The sequence below is a fragment of the Scomber japonicus genome, chromosome 4 (genome assembly GCF_027409825.1).
Source record: "Scomber japonicus isolate fScoJap1 chromosome 4, fScoJap1.pri, whole genome shotgun sequence".
Taxonomy (NCBI): Eukaryota; Metazoa; Chordata; class Actinopteri; order Scombriformes; family Scombridae; genus Scomber; species Scomber japonicus.
The window spans coordinates 11,421,262-11,445,725 of record NC_070581.1 but is presented as its reverse complement, the minus strand read 5'-3'; the positions used below and the strand labels follow the sequence as shown (position 1 = coordinate 11,445,725).

The following is a 24,464-nucleotide window of genomic DNA, read 5'->3' as shown; positions in this document are numbered from 1 at the left end:
ACATAATTAATTGTCTGTAAAGTCCAAAGATATTTAAACTCAATATAAAACCTGAAAACCAGACTACTGTAGATGTTGTGTTTTAAGAGGTGGCTGCTTAAAGACATGACCTAATGTCTTTAGAGTTTAAAGAGCCGAGGTCCCGCCCCCTCTCCTAGCAAGCCTTGGCGTCTCTAACTCCTGTAACTCAAAGGTATTCCTATAAACATTGTTTCTGAAAAGCTTCAATATTTTCTTGGGGGTTTCTATAAATATTCGTATCTAAATAATAGAGTATCTACAAGCACACTGGACTGGTTCAAAATGTGTTTTTCTTCTTGTTCTTTCAGTTGAATGTTTGACTTTCACTGTGCAAAACGATGCACAAATAGTGTTTGATACCAGAAGTCTGTTTAACATTCAGCTGCTGGAGGAGGAAAGTTTCTCTGTATTGATCTGAAATTCCAGTTTAACACATGGACGTACCAGCAGGATTTCTGACATCAAAACTCATTTGAAGTCAATCCTGGTCCAGTATGCATCATGTTATGTGGAAACTTGAAGCCTCCAGTGCATATACACTGAGAATGGAACAACAACACATTTGCATATTCACTGATTTTAGGGTTTTTCAGTGAAGGAGAAGGATGATATTTTAAGAATCTTAATATGTCTGCAGGGTATCTTTAAAAATATACAAATGATAGACATACTATAAGGCTTAAACATTGATACACTTGTGCTTGCAACAAGGTGTTCGACTTTGCCATCCATTACAGTAGAACAATATATTATAAATATATTCATAAATATGAAAAGAAAACATCTCAAACATGTTATAACTTTCAAAAAGACTGATAAAAGATACTGAAAACCCATTGAAGCGTGAAACAAAATGGGAGAGTTGGCTGAATGTCAGATCTCAACATACTGGATATCAGTCAAAAATAAATGACACAAAACTAGACTCAATCCACTTCAGTATTACAGTCCACTTGTACATTTCAAAAATTGTGACCATTTCTCTCTGTAGTATAATCGGATATAGGATTTAGAAAAAAGGTCCACACAGATTATGCAGCTATGTGAAATTATTCATGTCTGAGAACTGTGAAATGGATGTTTGTTTGTTTGTTTGTTTATTTGTTTGTTTCCTGCCATTGAACATCTGGCTGCTGTCACATTAGATTTAATTTGCTCAAAGTTTTAAATGTGTCATTTTGTGAAAGGGAAATGAATACATCTTGAGGCTACTGTGAATATGGCCTATACATAACATAGTTGTGATGATATTAGCACACAGCATATATGAGATTAGTTAGGTATCTAGATTGGGCAACTGTATGCCTGGTAAACTATGAAATAAACATTTCTCTGTGTAAGTGTAATTTTGGATACAAACGTCCCATTATTTTCTTATGAATATTTTAGACCTTTTCCAGCAACTTTCTCAACTTCAAAAGTATGCTCATTTTGTATCTCGGTCACGGATCCCTTAAATAAATACTTTAAAAAAGTTTTGTACAAACCAAATGGTTAGAATTAAAGATGAAAGCACCATTGCAGTGTGCTATTTTTTTTTAATTGTTCTTTAAAACATTTTTTAAAGCTGAAATATCAAATTCTTAATTACAGTGACAGATGAGAGGTTGTAGCCACATTGAGTTCTATTATTTGCTTTTCAGTAGAATTTGATCATTTTCAGATTTAAAAACATCAATCCAGGAGATCATTTTCATATGTACAGTATTGTATTTGTTCTCTCATTTACTCTGCCTTACTTTTACTGAAAAATGTGTTATTAGTTAGTTAATTTTATTTTTGTCTACAGTTTCTGTAGAGTAGAGTGTACAGTTTCTTGCTTATATGATAATTTAGAGTCGTAAAATATTTGTTTGCTGCACCTCCTGTAGCAAATGTCTTTCTGTAGGAGAATGAGTAGTATTTCATGTGAGCTATATATTCTATTAAGTTTTGAAGCCAGTGTGAAATCCTCCTGTCTTACACTGCAAAGTAGAAATGAAACAAATAAAACAATGACCTTGTATGGTATGTTTCATCACAAAATAGCTGTCACAGAGGGCTGTGGTATGCTGTGACACTGGCAAACCTCGTTATTTAGAACTGTAAGTTGACGCAATTACCTTCTCCTTTACTGTTGGACATCCATGGCTATTTGGAAAGCAAATCATCGATTCCCTCTTCAGAATGCTGAGGCTGCAAGTGGCAGCAAGGCATGCATGGATTACCTTTGGGAGGGAGAGAGAGTGAGAGAGTAACACAGAGGGAGAATGACTGAAATAGTGCTTCTCTTACTCAGCGGCAGCCATCGCTCCTGTTGAAATATGTATAAAGATTGGCATGGCATGAATATGCTAAACCTCCAAGGCCCTTAGCTGAAGTAATGCTGCTTCGGGCCTTTTCAAAGGCAGCACAGACCTTCCTCATTTGGAAAGCTGCAAGGAATTTAAAGTGCTGAGAGCTCAAAGTAAAGTCTCCTCTGAAGTATCCTTCGTAAGAGGTTTTCTAGAAAAGATTTACATAATTTTTTATCTATTTTGTATTCTTTCCTCCATCCTCCCCTTTCATTTACCAGGTTAGTTCCTTTGAGATGATTATAGTTTGGCATGTTATTAAAAGGTGTCTGAGACAGAGCCATTGATGAATGAGTTTAGATTTAGTTATTATTTTACAGTCATGACAACTCCACAATATTACATTGAGCTCATGAAAAAATTGAAATTTTGAAACTCCTAATAATACAGTGTAACTAATCTCCTTCCATCAATGGCTCAAAAAAATGTTAACAAATATCGGCCACTGTATGTTAACTGTATGATAATGTAATTTAGATTATTTGATAATACTGAATCAAAGACACTAATTACATATTTGAATTGTACCGGCATTGTAATGATTTTGTTCAAAAAGCAGCAATAGTTGTTAGAGGAACTGATATGTACTAGGTTTATTCAGTTTTGGAAATAGGAAGGGCAAATCTCTGCATTTTTGTACATTATGGATATCTAAGTGTTCTGTGTTTGTTACTGAATAACAAGCTCCTGCTTCAGCTTACATGTTCTCTGTGAATTCAGTGTTGTCACTTTTTCCTTGTACTTTGTGAAATCTAGCAACTACAATATGAGATACACTGTAAGCATTCAATGTTGGCCCACATACACAGTACCCATTAATCATTCAGATTGAATATACATATATATATATCTTATTAAATTTGCAACCTAAGACCTTGTTACTCATGGAATTCCCAAAACATAATTGCATGACAATATTGCTTGAAATGTTTTTATGGACCTTCAAGCTTTCACAGTTAATGAAGAGAGCCCTATTTATTAGTCATATTGAGTAAATGATGTATATATAGCACTTAATTACTTGGCAGCAAATGTTCCAAAACAATTTATCATTCACATTTATCATATGCCATTAAAACTCTATTAAATCATCAAATGGACATCAATTTCATGAAAAGCCATTTGAATGAGCGCTGACTAAATTCACTGTAGTTTACATTTATCAAAGCTATTTTTAGATGTAGACTTCAAGAGATCTTTTTGTGCCATTGCCCTTTCTCTTTCTATCACCTAATATATTTACATCTGTCTTCTTCTATTGTCTATATTTTTTAAAACCTGAAGATTGCAGTTTTAGCAATCTTCAGGTTTTAAAAAGGCAGTATATTAAAAGGTGAAAACTTTGGAAAACTGTTATTTGCCAGACACATTTTTAATCAATAAATGTACGTCCCATTTTGTTGAAGGCATCATAAGACATTGCACTGCTATTGTCAACTCTTGCCAAATATGCACTTAGGTTAGTAGATAAATATTAGATTTAGACAGAAACCATTCATTATATCTCTAAAATCTCTCCTCTCAATTGTGGCAATATCTAAAAATTAAAATTAAAAGTCAGTGTGTAAATGTACGTGGGCTTAAATTATATGCATACTGCTAGCTTATCCAGCATCAACACATTCTCAAACTTGGTATAAATTAAGACTTAAATTAAAAACCCTAGTTTGCCCAAATCTAATATATATATTTTTTTTCTTTTCTCTTTAGGATACAAAAAACAACAGCACCCATGACTTGTCACGCAGTCCTCAGAGCCTCAGTGACACCGGCTACTCCTCTGATGGCATCTCAAGCTCTCACAGTGAAATCACAGGTCTAATTCAAGAAGAGGAGATGAAGCTGAGTGAGAGGGGCATCAGTGGGCGGGGCTCTCCCCCAAGCCCTTCTGAAATCACTAAGCTAGAAAGCTCCATGAGGCCTTTGCTGGAGAAAAGCCTCTCTGAAGAGAAGGCAGACAGGAGGGGCAGAAAGCACAGAGATAGAGACTTGGATGACAGAGGGAAGCAGCGGCCACGCTCCCTGTCAATCCCACCAGATGCATACGACTCTGATGAGGAACTAGAGGATATACTGGAAGAAGAAGAGGATGGAGGAGACTGGGAAGGCAAAAGGAAGGAAGGGAAGGAGGAGAAGAAAGAGAAAAAAAAGAAAGAAAAAGAGGCTGAGCCTACAGAGATGACCGATGAGGAGTTCATGAGGAGACAAATAATGGAGATGAGCGCAGATGAAGAAAATGAGGAAGAGGAGGAGGAAGAGATGGAGGAAGAGGAGGATGAAGAAGATGAAGGATATGGCTACCAGAAACCCAAGAAAAGCCACCATAAGCACATCATCTCTGACTCGGGGAAGGAGAAGAGACGCCTTCAGCACCACTCCAGCAGTTTTGAGGAGGAAACTAAGAGCTCCACTGATGTTTACAAAGGGTCAGTGGAGGAGGGTGAGGAAGATGTGATGGCATCACAAGGAGGCCTGAGGCGCTTCAAAACCATTGAACTCAATAACACCAATAGTTACAGCCGAGACATGGAGCTCAGCAGTGAAAATGACTTAAGTCTTGATCGGGAACCAGAGCTAGAGATGGAGAGCCTAACAGGATCTCCTGAGGAACATTCTCGAGGGGACTACTCCTCTACTTTGCCACCGACTTCGTCCTCATATGGTTCAGGTCAGTCTCCTACTTCCATCTCATCAATGGAGGAGGACAGTGACAGTAGCCCCAGCAGGAGGCAAAGGCTAGAAGAAGCCAAGCAGCAGAGGAAAGCGCGCCACCGCTCCCATGGGCCTCTCCTTCCCACCATTGAAGACTCTTCAGAGGAGGATGAGCTGAGAGAGGAAGAGGAACTTCTAAGAGAACAGGAGAAGATGAGGGAGGTGGAACAACAGAGAATAAGGAGCACAGCACGAAAGACCAAGAGGGACAAGGAGGAGCTGAGGGCTCAGAGGCGCAGAGAGAGGTCCAAGACACCACCTAGTAATCTCTCACCAATCGAAGATGCTTCTCCGACAGAGGAGCTGAGGCAAGCTGCAGAAATGGAAGAACTCCATCGTTCTTCTGCCTCTGAATATTCCCCTCAGAGTCTTGACTCAGAAGCTGAAGGATACGAGTCCAAACTTTACAAGTCAGGCAGCGAGTATAACCTGCCTACCTTTATGTCTCTCTATTCACCAGTAGAGAAATCATCGACCACGACAACCACCACAGCACCATCTTCAACTTCCAAACCACTGAAGAGTGCTGAGGAGGTGTATGAAGAGATGATGAGGAAAGCAGAGATGCTTCAAAAACAACAGAAACAGCAGCAACAACAGCAGCAACATGGGAGACATGGGCAGTACTATGAGGAGGATGTTAATGGACAAGGTTATGATGAAGAGTATGAATATGAGCAAGAACAAACAGGATATGATAATGAGGCAGCAGAGACAGAAACAGATATTTATGAGGAGATTCGTCAGACATCTCAGAACATTACCAAGATGCAGCAGGCCTCTGATGAGCAAGTAGAGATTGAGATTGAGAGCTCCTACCCAGACAAACAGCTCCTAGACACAGGCTCAGCCTTTGCTAAGTTGCTGGAGCAAAGTAATGCTCTCCTGACTCCAGGTACCAGCCCCACCCAGATCTCAGCTCCGGTCTCCTTTGCTGAGACTGGAGGACGGATCCCTGATGTACGAGTGACACAGCACTTCTCTGGAAAGGATGGACACAAAGACAGGATCAAAAGCCAAGCAGGAAAGAATGGAATAACTCCAACAGTGGCTGCCACCACTATTGCAGCTTATGGAGTTTATGCTAGAGATGCAGTAACTATTTCCCAGACTAGTTCAAGCCACACTATGACAACTACCCAATCTGCTATATATGGCCGACACACAGGAAGTCCTGCTACATCCTCAGCTACAGTCTCCAGTGTATGCAGTAAGATTGCAGAGATTACCCAGGCCTATAGTCAACGAGAGGTGATCACCAGAAGGGTAGGGGAGACTAGGGGTGTCCAAGTGCGCGACACCTCAACATCTTCTACTGAGAGAATTATTGAGCCACGTTCTCCCAAGTACACTACATATTACAGGAGCACCAGTCCTCCCCTTTCTCCATCACCACCACCACAAAGTCCCACCCGTTCACCTTCCAGAAGGGCTACAGCTGAGTTCTCTACACAGACTTTCAGTTCAGCATTACGAATGGACTCAGCTGGATCTGGGCCTACATCTCCAGTGATAGCTCAGGGAACCCAAACATCACATCGATCAGTTTCCCCACGACTCTACCGACAGCAGTCTTCCCAGGATGCTCCATACTCCCCACCTTCCAGTCCAGCTAAGCCAATGACAGTCAACACTGCTACTTCTCCTCTGTCTTCGCCTACCCGATTTAGTCGCCAATCAACGTTTGATACATATTCCCCATGTGGCAGCCCTCCAGACACTCCACCTTACCAACACTCTCCTACACGCAGCTTCTATCAAACACAAAGAGTTGAGAAGGTAAATGTGGGAACAAGTATGGTTACCACAGTGAGCACTTACACAAGAGGGTCCATGTCAATGGATAACATCTCCCTGTGTCGCATTTCTACAGTCCCAGGTACCTCTAGAGTAGAGCAAGGCCATATGATCCAAGGTGGCAGTGTTGTGGACCTCAGAACAGCCACCAAACCAGCTCCTATTATCATGACTGATCAAGGAATGGATCTCACCTCCTTGGCCACTGAAAGCAGGAAATACTATGGTGGGTCAGAGGGGAGCCGACATTCAACTATTGTACAGCCCCTGATTATGAACCTGAATGCCCAGGAGACCACTACACCAACCACTGTGAGTGTCACTGTGGCTGCTTCTATGTTCATGACTCAGCCCAAACAGCCAACTGTCTATGGTGATCCTCATCAAAACAGAATAGATCTGGGTCAGGGCATGGGTTCGGCCGTGTGTTATTCCCAAAACAAACCACCAATATCAACTCCAGCTGACCCATCAATACCAAAAATTGATGCCAAACTGGAAGACCTCAGTGTCCAACAGAGAGAGCTACAAATACAACAAGAGAAGTTGCAGAAGCAACAAGAGCTTCTTGAACAGCAGTTGCAGCAGCACCATCACATGCAACACCACCAGCAACAGGCATCTGCTTTGGCCAGGTACAACCTTACTGGCCAGATCTCACCTTTACTGAAAAAAGACTTGCTAGTCAGCCAGACTAGTACTGCCTCAGCAGTGGTCAGTGCTGTATCACCAGTCATTAACCCTGAGATTTATGGCACTGGCCCCGTTGAACTTAAAGGGAAGCCCAGTCCTCCTGGTGTGATTTCAGGTACACCACATAGTATGGTAGTGCAGATTGATGGAGGGCCAGAACAGGCCAGGGCTGTGACTCAGCTAGTGAAGGTAGAAGAAGGACAGGATGCTATGGATCTGGCAGGAGGTCAAATTAAACCTGACAACCAACCAGCTTGTTGTGATGTTGTTTACCGACTTCCATTTGGTGGAAGCTGTGTTGGTGGTTCTGAAAAAGAGGGCATAAGGCCTCCCTCTGCCCCGGCTCTAACATATGAGTCTGACCAAGAAAGACAACCTGGAAGATACGATGAGTATCCAATGGATGGACGTAAGGCCTACACATTGCCTTTCCCTGGTAGGCTCCAGCCTTCGATGTCTGATACAAACTTAGCTGATGCAGGGCTACAGTCCTATCAATCAAAACTAGAACCACAACTCCAAGCCCCAGAAGAACTTGCCATGGATCTAACTGCTATGAAACAGGGCTATGGAGGATATATAGGGATGCAGTATGGCTCCTATACAGATTTACGGCATGGAGGAGACATCACAGCTCAAACGCTGCCTATAAGGAGATATAATTCCTTGTCTAATATCAGTTCAGACTATGGCTACTCTGCTCGTGACATTGCTGGCTTCCATGAAGCTAACTTGGCCCAGTACAGTGCTACAACTGCCAGGGAGATCAGCCGGATGTGTGCAGCACTCAATTCCATTGATAGGTATGGAAGCAACCCAGACTTGATGCAGTTTGGCAGTTTGGGGAGAGGAACTGGCCCGGGGACCGCCAGACTCGCAGCTGGTCTTGGCATGAGACAAAACCTCCTGTTTGGACTAGATGGGAAACCAATCTCCCACAGTCAAGCACTAACCAACCTTATCAATGCTCGGCAGGCCAGTCTCAGAGCCATGTACCCCGCTGCCATTAGATCATCTGATGGGATGATCTACTCCACCATCCAGACTCCAATTGCTTCTACACTTCCCATCACAACCCAGCCGGCTTCTGTTCTTCGCCCACTACTGAGGGGAGTCTACAGGCCATACCCTTCTGCCAATATGACACCTGTACCCCTATCCAGTCTTACCAGACTACCGATGAACCCCAGAATGCCCTTATCCGGACAAGGTCCGGTCCGTTACCCAACACCAGGTCTTCTTCAAACAGTATCAACTGCAGCCACTACTGCTGCTGCAACTATAGCACCAGCAACTGCTCCATCATCTGTTGTTATGACAACTACCAGCTCTGCAGTCCAGGATGAACCAGTTTACCTTGGTAAAGGTGCCACAGTGACCTCATCATCAGAGATCACTTCTGTACCTGGAACAGTTGTCATCCCAGTGGAGCCCCAGCAGCAACCAATAAACTTGTCCCAGGCTCACCTGAATAATCAACAACAACAACAGCCTTCAGCAGCTCATGCATACCCACCCGTAGCTCCTTCACACAGCCACGGCTACACCCAACCTCCAGTAGGCCCTTCTGCCCCTGCCAGTGGCTTACCAATTCCAGGGGGTCTTCCTCCCTTCCCACCACCAGGTGCTATACACAAAGAGGGAGAAACTGAGGCAGAGAGGTTGCATCGGCAACAGAAGCAGCTCCTACAGATGGAGAGGGAACGCGTGGAGCTGGAGAAACTCCGGCAACTGCGCCTGCAGGAGGAGCTGGAACGAGAAAGGATGGAGCTGAAGCTGCACAGAGAGAAGGAGCAGATACTGGTGCATAGAGAGTTGCAGGAGCTGCAGAACATCAAGGAACAGGTAGAGGGAGAAACAGGAGTCAGAATGGACAGTTTTATAGTTGGTGTCTTGTCTTATGTTTTGTGGTTGTTGCTATTTAATTGGGTATCGGTTTGTGTTTTGTGGTTATGTGGTGGTGTTACTTGTGTAATCTTATTGAGTTATTGTCCTTTTATATTATTTAAGTTACTTTTGTTCTTTCTATGTCCCATCTTTGATGTGCAACCACTACTTGGACCTACTCTGCAAGATACATTATTCCAAATAATACAAAAACTTTACATGCATTATATGCATGTCATTCAAAGCATGTCTCTTATTGATTTCTCAATGTTACAAAATGTGACAGTTTTATTGAATATTTTTTGGCCAGTGAGACCATTAAATATAACCAAAAGATTGTGTTAAAATCCTGTCGTTGTTAGAGGAAAAGTTTACTCGGGTAATGATATATGATATTTTTGAATTCATTTCAAAGAAATGTTTATTGCCAGCCTGAGTCACAAGGCGCACAGACTATAATTCTATAGTTTGCATGCTATGTCATTCTACTGGACATTTCCTCTATATTAAGAGTGCATGAACATGCCTAGAGTATATATATGAGACTGATGATGCCCAAATGTGTGTAAAGTGGTTTCATGTTCCCTTTGATGGTCAGATTTATATCAAGAAGAAAGATGGATTGCATTATGTTGTGAACATTTAGTAATCAATAGCAAGTACACATTTGATTATATTGCCTTTCTCAGTTCTATTAGCCTTGTGAGGATGTTTTAACAGTTCACAGAAGGGCTAACATGACAACTTTCTTCTTTTTTGATAGAACAAGCAGTTGAAAATCTTTCAAGTTAACTCTGTTAAACAGGTGTGGAAGCCTTCCTTAATGAGAATGAACTAGAGATGGAATGATTAATATGCATCTCATGACCTATGGTATAAGCAAAACCCTAACGCCTTATTTGCACCAGCCTGTCATATATGTAACAAAGAAAATGCATTAAATATTTTCTTATAAGCATTATATGACTGGCAATAGCAATTACTGGTCCATGCTGTGCTTAATTTATGTTGCGCTTCCATTCTTGGTTTTTGCAATAACTAACTTGGAACCATTTTCAAAACTAATCCATCAGCACACGGATGACTCCATGTCACATTCAGTTTCAGGAGTCCTGTGATTTGTATTGCATTTTTGATATTTGATCATCTTTTATTCAACCAGATGTGCCAAAGTCAACAACCTTGTCCTCTTCCGTCTTTACCATCCCCTTCGGTTTCTCTCTTTTTTTCTCATCATCTTTTTTGCATCATTTATTTTTCTTGTTTGATCTCCTTTTGTTCAACTCATTTCCTTTCAACCTGTCTTGTGCTATGCTTCTACATACTTTTCTGTTTTGTTTTCCTCTCTGTCTGTTTTTGCCCATGTGTGCTTCTTTCTGTTCCCTCACCACCATTACTTTTAGGTTATTCAGCAGCAGCAACATGAACGCGAGAAACAACTTGTTGTCCAGAGGGAACAGCTGGCCCAGCAGAAGTCCCAGTTAGACCAGATCCAGTCTTTGCAGCAACAGCTCCAGCAGCAGCTTGAAGAGCAGAAGAGACAGAAAACAGCCGCTGCAATTCAGGGCATTCAGGTATGGGGAGTGAAAAGCATTGGAAGATGGATTACAAGTCATGTGACTCTGGTATTGATTTTGAAGGCTTGAGCCCTTGGGCAAGAGTGGCTGAGAATTTTAGGTTACAGAACAACTGTGCAACTCATATCAGATGGCTCATTAAGCCATTGACACAGCCGTTGACCAACTCATGAATTAACTAGGCTGGCAAAGAAAAGTTTGTGTTTTCTTCTGTAAAATAATTGTTCACTGGGTACAAAAGAATGCAATTTCTAAAAATAATCTTGAGTAATAAGTTAAGTAAACATTTGCTAACTTAATTATTTTCTCTGGCTTCTCAAGCTATATGTCATTATGTTTGTATATAATGCAATACGCAGAGATTATGGCTAAAAACAAGTCAGCTCCCTCTTGGTAACCTAAATTTAAACAGAGCAACATTACCCTTTGCTTTTACAAATACGATTAATGGGTTATTTTGTTTACCTACATATTTTGTTTTTATTATTTATCTAGACGCTCTTGGCCAGTTCCTTTGAAGGCTTCTATGATTGTGTCAATATCTGGTTGATATGTGATATGAGCTGCAGTTGCAAAGCAATTTCATTCTCAAATGAGTCAATGATGGGCGGAGCGGTCAATTCACACCATAAACCCTTACAACCATCAAATTTTTCTTCAGCTGGATGCAAGTGGACAGCCTCTGCACCCTTACATGGACTCTCAGATGGGCTCCCGTTCCCTCCCCAACTCTTCATCAGAGATGTGTCTGAGGAGCCAGGAGGAGCACATGGAGACCAGGAGCAACATGAGGAAACATAGCTCTATGACCAGGCTGAGCAGGGACAGCTTGGATGGAGATGGCGTGGTGTTCTACGGCTCCCCCCGCAGGATCGTGGACAGCTGTGTGCAGACAGATGATGAAGATGGAGAGGAGAGGTAGGGATGTGTGTGTTGGTGGCTGGAGGAAGTGAATGGACAGATACATTCAGTAGATGTGTGTTTTTTAGGCAATGATTACCTTGAACGTTTCTCATTTTAATTCACAATGTTCTGTAATTACAAAGCAAGCACATAAGCTGAGATGTACAGTAGATGCAAGTTTTATGAATAATTTGTAAACAATTTCACACACAATAAAGATGTCACATTTCTGAGAGTTTCAAAGGCAAACAGCATTCTGCAACACAAAAAGATGAAACATCCAGTTATGGTAGATGTTCAAACATCAAAGATCTTTTGACTGAGGATATGTTTCAGGTATATGTTTGCCAGTTACATTGTAGTGTTCTTGATATATGGATTAGTAACCTAAATTAATCCAGCTGTTTACTAAGAAAAGGTCCCTCGGTATATCAGCATTTGTTATCTAATTTTCACTCACTTCTTGCTACCTAGCAATTACTCAGTGATTAAAAAACAATAACACAGTGGGTTGGTATTGGTATTATTTGGTATCAGCAGGCATCCAAAAGCTATGTTCAAAAAATGAAAATAAGCTTGACATTAAATAAAGCATTGTTGTGTTTTTCCTTCTGGTCGTCTTTTCGATATCACCAGGTACATGATGCGTCATCGCACCAGGAGGCGTGGTCGCAGCGTTGACTGCTCCGTGCAGACAGATGATGATGAAGACAAGGCTGAGACAGGACAGCCAGTCCGCCGAAGACGTTCCCGTTTCTCTCGGCACTCTGAGTCCAATGCCACTGGCAGCAGCACAGCTGCCACAACCACGGCATCCACTGACACCAAAACCGACACCCCCAAGATGGTATCTTCCAGTATCGCCATCCAGACCATCAGGGAAATGTCCTGCCAGACAGAAGTGGAGCACCTAGGAAGAATCTCCCCAGCAATCCACGTGACAGTACCAGACCCCAACAAAGTAGAGATTGTGCACTACATCTCAGGACCTGAGCGAACCCAAAAGGGACAGTCTCTAGCATGCCAGACTGACCCAGAAGCTCAGTCACAAGGTGTTGTAGCTCCACAGCTCAGTGTACCAACAACAGTCAGTCCATATTCTTCCTCTACCAGTACTGGGACACAACAATCCGGTTCTGCTGACCTTCAGACCCAGCAGCGCCAGCAACAGCATATCACAGCAAACGCAGCCAAGTTTGAGCGACGCCGCCCAGACCCACTTGATATCAACTACCAGCCACACAACCACCTCCACAATGAGTCCATCTCCAGCATCATACGGCAGCAGCAGACAGCCCCCAAATCCCCGCAGGTCCTGTATTCTCCTGTCTCCCCAGTGTCCCCTCATCGCCTGCTGGAAACTTCTCTCTCCAGTGAGCGGCTGAATAAAGCCCATGTCACACCTCAGCAGAAGTCCTACACAGCTGAGTCCCCCCAACGACACCCCTCTGTGCCCCGACCCATCAAGAGCACCCAAAGGTCCATGTCAGACCCTAAGCCTCTCAGCCCCACCACAGATGAGCATACCAAGGCCAGGCTGTCCCTGTATCAACAACAAGCACTCCAGAACCAGGTAAAGTCATTCAAACCATGTTGACATGAAGCAATTAAAATGGATTCAGGATACAGTCTGGATACAATAGCTAACACTGGTAATACAATTTGTTCAAAGTGAAAGAGAAGCTCATTTTACAGGCATCATGTTATAAACTAGATAGAGCAAAGGTCTGTATTGTTGGTACATTGACTATTTGTTATAATAGTATATATCGTATATCGTATATAATAATCCCAAACATAAAAACAGTGGTCATATTTAATAGAAATAAAAGAAAATGCATCATGTGCAGTTAAAAAGTATCTGTTGAGTTTTGCACTCAAGTAAAATGTAGTGTGAAAATATATTCTTATGATATTGGCTAATGTATCAGCAGCAAAAGGCTAAAACAGGCTAAGACTTCAGACAGTGCCCCAGCACAAGTTCACACAGTTATTATTTGCTCTTGACAAGAGTTTGACTCTCTTTTTAGTTTTCAGAGATGTCGGTATTTCATATTGATTGGCCTCAATGTGGGCCCTGTGTCATGAGGGGGTTTAAGGGAGCTTACAGCCCTCTCATTTATCTATATAAAAATAGCAAAAATAACAAAATTACAGGCCGAAATATATATAAGATTATCGCTTAGCTGTTGTTTCAGAACAATTGATAGTGCTGTTTGTTTTGTATAGGGGGTGTTTGTGCCTGACGCTATCCATAGAACACAGAGAGAGAGAGAGTGAGAGACAGAAATGCAGGCCACAAACAGCTGTTTCTACACACCTCCCCCTGCTGATTTTGAAAGAAAATGATTCAAAAATATTCAGGCTCTGCTAGTGCTATGTGCTCTGATTAATACATATATTCTTTGATTTTGAAACAGAAGCCTTGTGTTGTTATTTAGCCTTTTTCATGCTATTTCATGGTTAAAGCATGTCATTTTATTAAATGAAAAAAATGTCTCACTCACAATTTTAAACAGCCCCCTCACTCATTTCATCCTGGCTCCTGGCCTGTCTTAATGTAGCCCTGATTGAAACTTTTCCTTTGATTACAGTTTGCTTCTGTTTTTATTTTGTGAGCATTATCAGTGTTTTTTGTGAATGCTATGATGACTAATCTCCATTGTCATGAATTTTTCAGGTGTTACTAGTCTTGTTTTCAGTCCAAGTGATACCCACTGACACAATACCCACCCTGAAAGTGAAATACAAAGAAGAATCCACTGTTGAGCTTTCTTGACAAAATACTAAAGAGCATATTAATGGAGAAATATATGTTTAAAAATGATAACACTTTTCAAACCAAGGTTACAAAGTGCTTCAAGCAAGACAGCGTATTAAAATCCACAAATTGTAAAATCAATCATCATTATCTGGTAAAATGGGGAACTTTTAGGTGAGGTAGGTAGGCACAAGACAATAACTGGACCCCAATTAATCAATTCCAGCAACATAAACAAAATAAATGAATAGGCAATTCAAGTAAAATAAAGTCACACCAAAATATGCTTAATATGTTTTGGAAGTGGATGCAGGCCTCCAATGCTGATGTTGTACAACATAAGGCACCTGTGAAATGACTGAGGATTTTTATGCTTTCTCAAGAATGTAGCATATAGTATATAGTTATTATATGAATGCTGTGATGAATAACCCCATTGTTATGTATAGATTTTTCACACCGTACCATATTTTCTCTCCTAATCCTTTGAGGTGTTAGGAGTTTGTTTTACTGCCCACAAACTAAGATTATATTATTAATAAGTCCCCAGGGGGATGTTTTTTTATGTTGCTGCCCCCACACAGATTGTCTTGACAATAACATATTACATACGCTATGATCTATTTACAAACTACTACTAATACAGTATGCATATTTGGTAAGGGAAGGAGCAATACAACATTTACACATATTTAAAAAACAAACATGAACCCACCTTCATTCTGCTGCTCATGGCATTCATGATATTGATTAGCAACAGAAAAACAGTGACTCATCAATAGAAGACACAAGTGCTTGGCTAGTTTTGACTGGAGATTAAGCTGCCCACTCATATTCAGTTTTTATTCATTATTAGTTTGATATTGTGTTGACAAAATACATAGCTAAAAGAATACGCAAATGCACTAAAAATCTTTGTGGGGCGTACCGTGGAGCACATGTTGCAAAAGGCTTGGTCTGAAGTTTAAAGTTGGCAATAACCCTTGTGAGTGAGCACAGAACAGCATTTGCATCTGCTTTATGATGTATACCTGCCAAAGGGGTAGGACTCAGTTTTGTCTCCAGAACAGCACAAATTCAACACGATGATTCAAAAAGGCTTCCTTATCATTGGTCATCAGTAAATGCTGCCAGCCCATGTTCAGTTTAAAGTAGACAAAGACCCATCTATTGAGACTTTCTTAAAAACAGTCTTGACAAAAAAACCTCAAAACTCTGAATCTAAATCAATTTTTTTTTTTATTTCATAATATCAGGCAAATATTTGTGTTTTTAACATCACCAAATTACAGAATCCAAATGAAAAACCCATCAAATTTTTTTTTTTTGGATTAGATGTAGTTGATTTAACAGAATACTGCATCACAATTGACACTAATTTAAACTTTTTGTATGTCTTCTAACACAAACTTCACTCTTGTTTCTTGTTGTCCTTGTCTTTGTGTCTATATGTCTCCTGTCTCCCTTGAATATCCCTGTCGTCGCGTCCTCTCCTCGTTTCTTCTGTTCCTTGACCTTTTTCTCTTTTTGAGTTTCCTTTCCTCTTTTTCCTCCTGTTCTATTTATCTGTTGTGCACACCATCTGTTCTCCTTTTTCCAAATTTTCCTCCCACTGTTATCCATGAATCTCCCTATACCTCTTCTCCTTTCTTCTCTACCCCATTCTCCACCCCTTTCTCTTCATCCTTTTTATTCTCTTTCACCTGACCTGTCCTCTATAACCCTCTCCACCCCACTCACTCTTCTCTACTCCATCACTCCTTTTCTGCTTACTCTCTTTCCTTCTTTCTCTTCCCAATTATCCTTCACTCTTTTCTCTTCATCCTTCATTCTCTTTAATCCTGTCTCCTTATTCGACTGCCTCCTCATTCATTTTGCCCTCACATGTCCCTGTCCCTTATTCTTTTGTTATGTACCTCTCTGATCCCTTCCTTTCCATGTTTTTTTTGTCTCCCCCATGTTATCCTGCTCTTCCATCCCTCCCTCCCTCCCTCCCTCTTTCTCTCTCTCCAGCTGGCAGCCCTTCAGCAGAGCTCACTGTTGCGTAAGGTCAAGCGAACCCTGCCCAGCCCTCCTCCAGAGGAGACCACATCAGTTCACCTGCCCATGATGACACCTGCCCTCCAACAGGTCTACCTGCCTTCCGTGCCCAGCCTCAAGCCCAGCTCCAGGTCTGGCCTGGCTGCCAAAGCCAGCCTTCTCAAAGACCTCACCCATGAGCTGAAGGCCGTGGAGCAAGAATCTACCAAGCTGAGAAAGCAGCAAGCTGAACTGGAGGAAGAAGAGAAAGAGATTGATGCAAAACTGAGATACCTAGAGCTGGGGATCCACCAAAGGAAAGAGACACTGGTCAAGGAGAGGGAGAGGAGGGATATTGCCTACCTGAGATGTATGGGGGACACTAGGGACTATATGTCTGATAGTGAGTTGAATAACCTACGTTTAGCAGCTGCAGCTGCATCACATGAGACCAATGGGCTACTGACAACGAGACCAAGCACAGCTCCTCTTAGCCAGTTCACCAGCGATCTCAACACAGCAGCCCAGTACCCACCCACCTCATCCTTCCTCTCCTGTCAGTACCCCCAGAGCCAACCGGCAGCTCCATCTCAACAATCAAGTGTACCATACCAGTCCACGACATTCAACCAGCCTCCCTATCCTACTGTGTCACAGTCTCAGGCACTGCCACAGCCGACACCCCTCCAAAGCCATGCCCACCCTCCAGGACCTACCTACCAGTCTCAAACCTCCTACCCTTCCCACACCTACCCCCAAACTCAGCCCCCATACCCCCAGACAGACATGGGGTTACCTGCTGCACCCCAGCCTCAGCCCCAACCAGGGCATACAGGCTTTGGGCCAGCACCACCAGGTCAGCCCCCATACCCCACCCACAGCTCACCCTATCCCAGCGCTGTGTCCTCCTACCCTAGCCAGACCACCCCATACCCTGGGCAACCCCAAGCTGATATCCTCACAGTCCATCCGGGAAGGCCCAGGCAGACTTCATTAGCTGATCTGGAGCACAAAATGCCCACCAACTATGAGACGATCAGCAACCCCACAGTTGTGGTCACCACCACGGCACAGGACGCCACTTATTCCAGTGCAGCCCCATCTTATGGTCAGTACACTGGTACAACAACCATGGCTAGCTCCTATGGGCCCTATGGCTCAGCACCTGTGTCCAGCAGCTACGGTGGGTACTCTACCATGCCACCCAGCACTTATGGCCAGTATACTTCAGGCTCAGCTAGTTCATACGGCCAGTACACCACAACCACTGCTAATACTTATGGGTACCCCACTACCACAGCCAGCTCATATGGACAGTACACCTCTACTGTTGCCAATGCCTATGGGCACCCTGTAGACAGTCCCTCCACCTACAGCACGGCAGATGGGATGTACATGGCTCCTGGCTTAGAGCAAAACATCCCCAGAAACTACATGATGATTGATGATGTAAGTGAGCTGACGGCAAAAGACGGGCTGGGCACGACGACAGGGGACATGATGCATCATGGCGGCAGTGGGCGTTATCCGGGCGACATCCATGGCCACAGCAGCACGACGCGTGGGGGAACTGGCAGCTCCTCGTATGGCAGGGCACCCGAGGAAGAAACAGCGATGCAGGAAGAGTTGTACGACCACCATGGCAGGGGTAAGAGCAGCTACAGGCACGGACCTCTAGGGGGCAGCAGCAGCAGCGTGAGCGCTAGCATGGGTGGGGGATCCTCCTATTACTATGACTACGACTACAAACATGGCAGCAACCGCTCCGGGGTACAGAAACCTTCGTCATCCTCCAGAAGCCTTCTGGCTCCTGCTGTCATGTCCACCAAGCGCAGCAAGCACAGGAAACTGGGGAGTATGGAGCAGAAAATCTCTAAGTTTTCCCCCATTGAGGAGGCTCGAGATGTGGAGGCAGACTTGGCTTCCTACTCCTCAGCGGCAGGTGGAACTTACCCCTCCTCCCACATTAGAGGGCGCCAGTTGATCGAGGATTATGGCTTTAAGAAGAGTACCTACGACAGCACCACCCATGGTAGTCGATGCTACGGTTCGATGGGTGAGGAAGATGACCGGATTTACTACACCTCCACTGGCCGATCTCGTTCCACTGGCTATGGCATGGACAAGATCTCATCCAAGGACTACTCTGGGTATCGCAGCCGATCCTATGAGAGAGACGATCGCTCATACCGATCTGGCTACAGCCGGGGACGCCACCCAACCCGGCAGTACTCTGAAGAGGAGAGCCCACTCAGTCCCCTGGGGAGGTTCATGGGTTCTGGGAGATCATCAAGCTTAGGTCCCGACCCATACGACAGTCGAAGCAGTAGATATCATTACTATTATGGCCAATATGGTTCCAGCCACTCGCTGCCAGACGTACAAGACCACATACGGGACCTTCCGCGGACGCATGTCTACAAGTCGGATGATACGTACTTAATAGACGATTATCATTGTGCTGTGTCAGACAGCGAAGGTAATTGTGGGAGCTGAATGCCCACACAGTCTCACTACCTACTACTGCCCCCACAGTTTATCTAAACGTCCCCCACCCACCCAGAGGCTAGGCTTAGCAAAAAGAAAGAGAAAGAAAAAGAGAGACAGAGATAGCCGTTGCATGCTGATGTTTTCTTCTTCCTGAGAGTCAGTTGGAGCTCTCATATCAGTGGACTGCTGTCTGTCTGTCTGCCTGCCTGTCCGTTCTTCCGCCTGTTCGTCCAGTCATCTGTTTGTCCAATACTCGCATGGTTCTCCGACGTGGTCGTTTTCTTCGTTCGCTACACTCTGATTCACTTGGAAGGTCTCCTTTGCACGTCATAGATGCATTGTTTTTTTTTTTCTTTACAGGGTTTTATCTTTAATTATGTCCTTGGCATTGATGTTTTCATATGTTTTTTATTTATGAATTATTTGTCTGCACTGCAAAACTGTCCATTACAGCCAGTTATATATTTAACTTAATTGTTCAAAGACAACCAGTATTATTGTCTCACTGCAACACATAAATGCTAGTTGTAGCATCAAGAATAAAAAAGAAGTTTCAGTTTCTCTTAGTAAGGCAGTTGTTTGTATGTTTGTGTATTATAAACATTTTTCATGTTACTGGCTTTATGTTTGAAACTGAATTTGAGCTGCCAAAGTGGACAGTTTTGCAGTGTTTTATCTTGTTTATATTGTCTTGTAATGTGTAAAGGCGACGTGAAGTGTATTCTGCATGGATGTAAAACTTTTATTTTTATTTTCTGCTTTTCTTTCTGTGTCTTTTCCCTCCTTTTACTTTTCTTTTGCATGTGGTTGGTCTTCTTCTTCCTACCTTCTTCCTTCTCTCAGCCTGCATGCCGCTGTCTCCAAACGACATGGAGATTGACTGTGATCTGCTCTCGGTTTCCAAAGCCTACCATCTTGGCCAGGAGGAGACCGACTGGTTTGAGAAGCCACGCTCCAGTTCTCGACACTACGGAAGCAGTCACTCAACTGGGAGGAGCCGCAGCCACAGTGTCAAACATACCTACCATGATTATGATGAGCCTCCCGAGGAGGACCTGTGGCCCCAGGATGAATATGGCCATGGAGGGCGACACTCCTCATCTCGTGACCACCGGCACCACGGCAGCTCTAGCCGACACTCGTCCTCACGTCATTCAGATGCAGAGCAGAGGGCTTCGAGGTCATCTAAAGGGCACCCCAAAGACCCAACAATGCGCCACGACCCTTCAGTACGATCATCATCTACAGGAAGGCGTGGCGACTCAAGGTCTGGAGGGTACCACTCATCTGAATACAGCCGGGATCCATCTGGGCACCACCATGGCCAGCGATCCTCCAGACAGGGGGACCCACACCGGTCCTCACGCAGCAAGTCTCAGCCAGTGGACATGCAGGGCCAACCACCAGGTACATATGGGGCATCTTTACATCTGACATAGTATCTTGCATCAACACTGTTTAATATAATTCATCAGCATTAAATGTGCAATTTCAGTTTTTAAGTTTATCTGTATTCATAATGTATTCATTTACCACAAATATTTCTTAAAATATTTTCCTGAATAGAAAGAGCTTACGTATCTTGTTTTGATTATTCAGCTAACTGATTTATGTATTCTTTTGCTGACTTTGCACACTTGTATGCACTGAAACAGTATTCTACAAGTTAAGGTCATTTGGGCATTTGGAACACCTTGAAGTATTAGAAAAAAACTTGTAATATCCATTTGCTAATTTAATGTTATGTCTAGAGCAATCATCAGACCTCATTCAGATTCCACTCAGTGTAGCCAGTCTGGTAGCTGTCAAGAATGAGAAGTGGTGCCAAAATGTCTTCATTTAAAACTAATTATATGTCTAATATGTAACAGAAATAAGTTATATTTCTAATCTAAGTTAAAATGTATTAGTTATTTTATTTTAAGTGAGTGACTCCTGCTTAAGAATGATTTGTAAGGTTGTAATGAAATCAGATGTTGTTTCTTTGCCCTCATAATTCAGAAATGTATCCTCTAATGCTGCTCAGTCTTGTTTCCTCAAGAAAAAAAGTTTATTTTTTCCTCATTCATAAACTAATGTTAATGATTAGTGGGCTAAATGTTACTTAACTTCTGCACACATTGTTGAGTCACCTTGGATAAACAAGAACATCAACCAAATGTTGAATTAATTAATTGACATTTTTACAATTTGTCCTGCAGACCTACAGTAAACTAAGTTTCCTGAATTATGATAGACTCTTGAATTATTGGTGGAGCAATAATAAGCAGTGATTCTTGGATAAGATTCCTGTACATTTTTCATTTAGGTCTTAGGCAGCAATTTTAATAACCCCTGTTGTTCAGACTGGGTATGATGCTCTTTTACAATCAACTCTCCCCTCAGGGATCAACAGTTTTTAATTAACTACGTCAACCGTAACTTCTTGAAGGAAATGTTTTCTCCTAGGGCAGCACTGAGGCTGTATTATTAGTCGTGTACTCATTAAATTGCTGGTTTGATTTTTGCTCACACCATTTGTTGTATAATACACTCTTTCACTCCTGCTTCTTCTGTCAGTTGCTATTGTTTACAGTGTAATACATTTACAAAGGCAGAACTTTCTCATAACCTGCTCTGTCTGCAAGAATAAACTGACTGGATAAATGAATCCTCATTGAATGGAGCTTATCAGTCACAGTTTTTCTCTCTAGGAACTGCAGAGTGGATGATGCAAAAATCAGATGTTGGTTCTTGCACTCAAGTGGTAAGATGAAACAGTTTTGGAACAATGAGTGCAATCTTTCAATAAAAACTATTTCCACTCTCACTTCCTCCACCCAGGCTCATCCAGGTCTGGCAGCTCTTCCCGGTCTCAGGGCCCCGCTGGTGGTCCTACCGGATCAGGTCGACAGGGTGTTCCAGGTTCCCAAACAGATGGGGTTCCGGGACAGCGGACCCAACTCCAACAACAAGCCCAGACTTCAGCAGCCAGACCAGGGCAACCTGGTGTTGCAGCGACCACTGGCCCTCAGCAGCAGCCCCCACCCCAGGGACAAGGCATGGGCATGGGCATGGGAATGGGCATGGGGCAAGGCCAGGCCAAGCCAGGGCAGATGGGACCAGCAGGTGGACCCATGGGGCAGGCCAGGCAGACAGGTCCCACTGGAACCACACCAGCCACCATGGTGAGTACAGCTTGTTGAGGAGATATTAAGATTCACATCTATTGTTTCTATTTGATAGATAAAGAGATGGTATAATAACAAAGGATATGGCTATTGTTTTTCTGAGTGAATAAAATTAGGAGACATGCGTCATTTCATCGCCATTAAAATACAGTTTTGTGGCATATTTGAAAATGCTTTAACATCATTTTTAAAATGCATGGTGTGCAGTTGATGTCACACTTTGAAAGGAGAGGAGCATGGTCTATTCTGAATATACTTTTCTTTGTTGGAGATGTTATTTGTTGTATATGATCTTATTCCCTCTGACTTCCCTCACACACTCATTCTTTTCTATGCAGGCCTAGAGAGATTTTTGATCAGGAAATAATATATTTTAAGTTTTCACTGCAAAATTTGATCTCTCTCTCTGTCTCTTTCTACAAATGCCCTCCTCTTACTGTAATAACTGGAGTTCCTCTAACTCCCAGTTGCTAGGCCGATTATCTTCCTGCATCTTTCAATCTTTAAGTTTATAGTCATTCTGTTTTATTCCCCCCTCCAGTCCAGTCGTCCAATTTTTTGCACCATCAACTCTTCCTTTCCTCTCTTCTCTCTTGCACTTACTCCAAGTTTTCAGGCAGTTTTTACTCTCATCCCTCGCGTTCCCTCCATCCTCCTCTGCCTCTCAATGCTCCCACAGATAAGAGCTGGTCCATCTACTCCCAGTTAAGATGCTTTATTTAAATTCTGCTGTCCCTCTGTTGGCAGGCCTTATCTAACACTGTGATTAACAGGGGCAGCTGACTCAATGTCTCTGATTCACTGTCTGCTAGACACACGAGAAATTGGCACTTAAAAATGTGTCCCTGCAAAAATCTATTCTCACCCCACATTGGCTCCATAATCATAAATCCATGTAAATCTACTTGTATTTAGAGTCTTAAAATCTGATTAGGATATTTAACATGAACATTCATATAGTGTGATTCTCTTCCTGAATGCATTATGTTACTATTATATGTATGAATTATTTACCCATGAAGTTTACAAAGCCACTGCCACCATGTTTATCATGAATATCCCAAAATTATTCAGTTATTCATGATCTGCTGAACAGTGTTCATGATTTCATCATTTCATATTGCTGCATTGTTGTACTATCAGCGGGAAATCGCAGTGAAATAATTCATACGGTCCGATATCAAATTATGCAGGATTTTGTCTTGGAAATTATTCTGAAAGCTCTGCTCTGACAGGAAGCCATAAACTAGTAAACACAATTTATCATAAGATTATTATTCAGTCTGCAAACTCATTCACTCACACTCATATTGGGTCCATTGTGTAATTAAAAGCATTGATTGAGTGGCGGTAAATAATTAAATGCTGCATGCTGCACAGTGCATCATAATGCAAAACCTCTGTTCTGCAGCAGCTAAACTGGAGTCAGGAAGGATGTTAATACAGAGTATTGTGTGATTATTTGGCATCAATCTAGTGTCCATCAAGCCAAGTCAAGTTTATTTATGGAGTCTTTTTAAATAGGAGTGACAGAAAGCTTTACTGGAAACAGAGGACACTAAGTAAGAACAAGAGAGAGATAAAACAGAGCAAACATCAGGTCATATCTCCTTCATTTGCATAGTACCAGTTGCTATATTGATGGATATAAGAAACCGCCTGGTCTGCATCTTATATAAAGCTATATCCTATGAGTAGAGTGGCAGCCTCCGTAGTTTTGTCCTTACACTAGATGTTGAGGGAAGAAACACAGCAACACAAAGCAGTAATATTTCAAACAGTGACTCAGCAGATATAATCATTTTCAAACCATATCCAATGCAAGATATCTACTATAGCAACATTTTAATATTTTCAGTGTGACCTCAGATACTGATTGGAAAACAATCACCAATCAATTCACTTTTTATTTATATATCACCTCTCATGCAGGTTAGTATGACACAGCAGAAATCAATGCAGAGAAGTAATAAATAGTATGAGACTGAAAATTGATCCTTGACTTTGGAAACAATGGTTAAAACAGTAGCTACTGAAGAGCTTTCAACATCATCTCATGGTCTTCATCGGCAGATAGAGTCTGCTCAGTTGTTGGGCAGCA

The 24,464-nt window shown here is 42.4% G+C and overlaps 1 protein-coding gene across 1 annotated transcript in view; it reads left to right on the top strand.

Moving 5' to 3' along the window:
* The window catches only part of bsna (bassoon presynaptic cytomatrix protein a), a 104,314-nt gene that overhangs the window by 76,808 nt on the left and 3,042 nt on the right, over positions 1-24,464 (top strand). Inside the window, exons 4-10 of the mRNA XM_053317689.1 lie at positions 4,065-9,401; positions 10,847-11,017; positions 11,682-11,938; positions 12,560-13,496; positions 16,698-19,182; positions 20,100-20,600; positions 22,017-22,360. Of these exons, the coding sequence (XP_053173664.1) occupies positions 4,065-9,401; positions 10,847-11,017; positions 11,682-11,938; positions 12,560-13,496; positions 16,698-19,182; positions 20,100-20,600; positions 22,017-22,360 (10,032 nt within the window). The remainder of the gene's footprint in view (positions 1-4,064; positions 9,402-10,846; positions 11,018-11,681; positions 11,939-12,559; positions 13,497-16,697; positions 19,183-20,099; positions 20,601-22,016; positions 22,361-24,464) is intronic.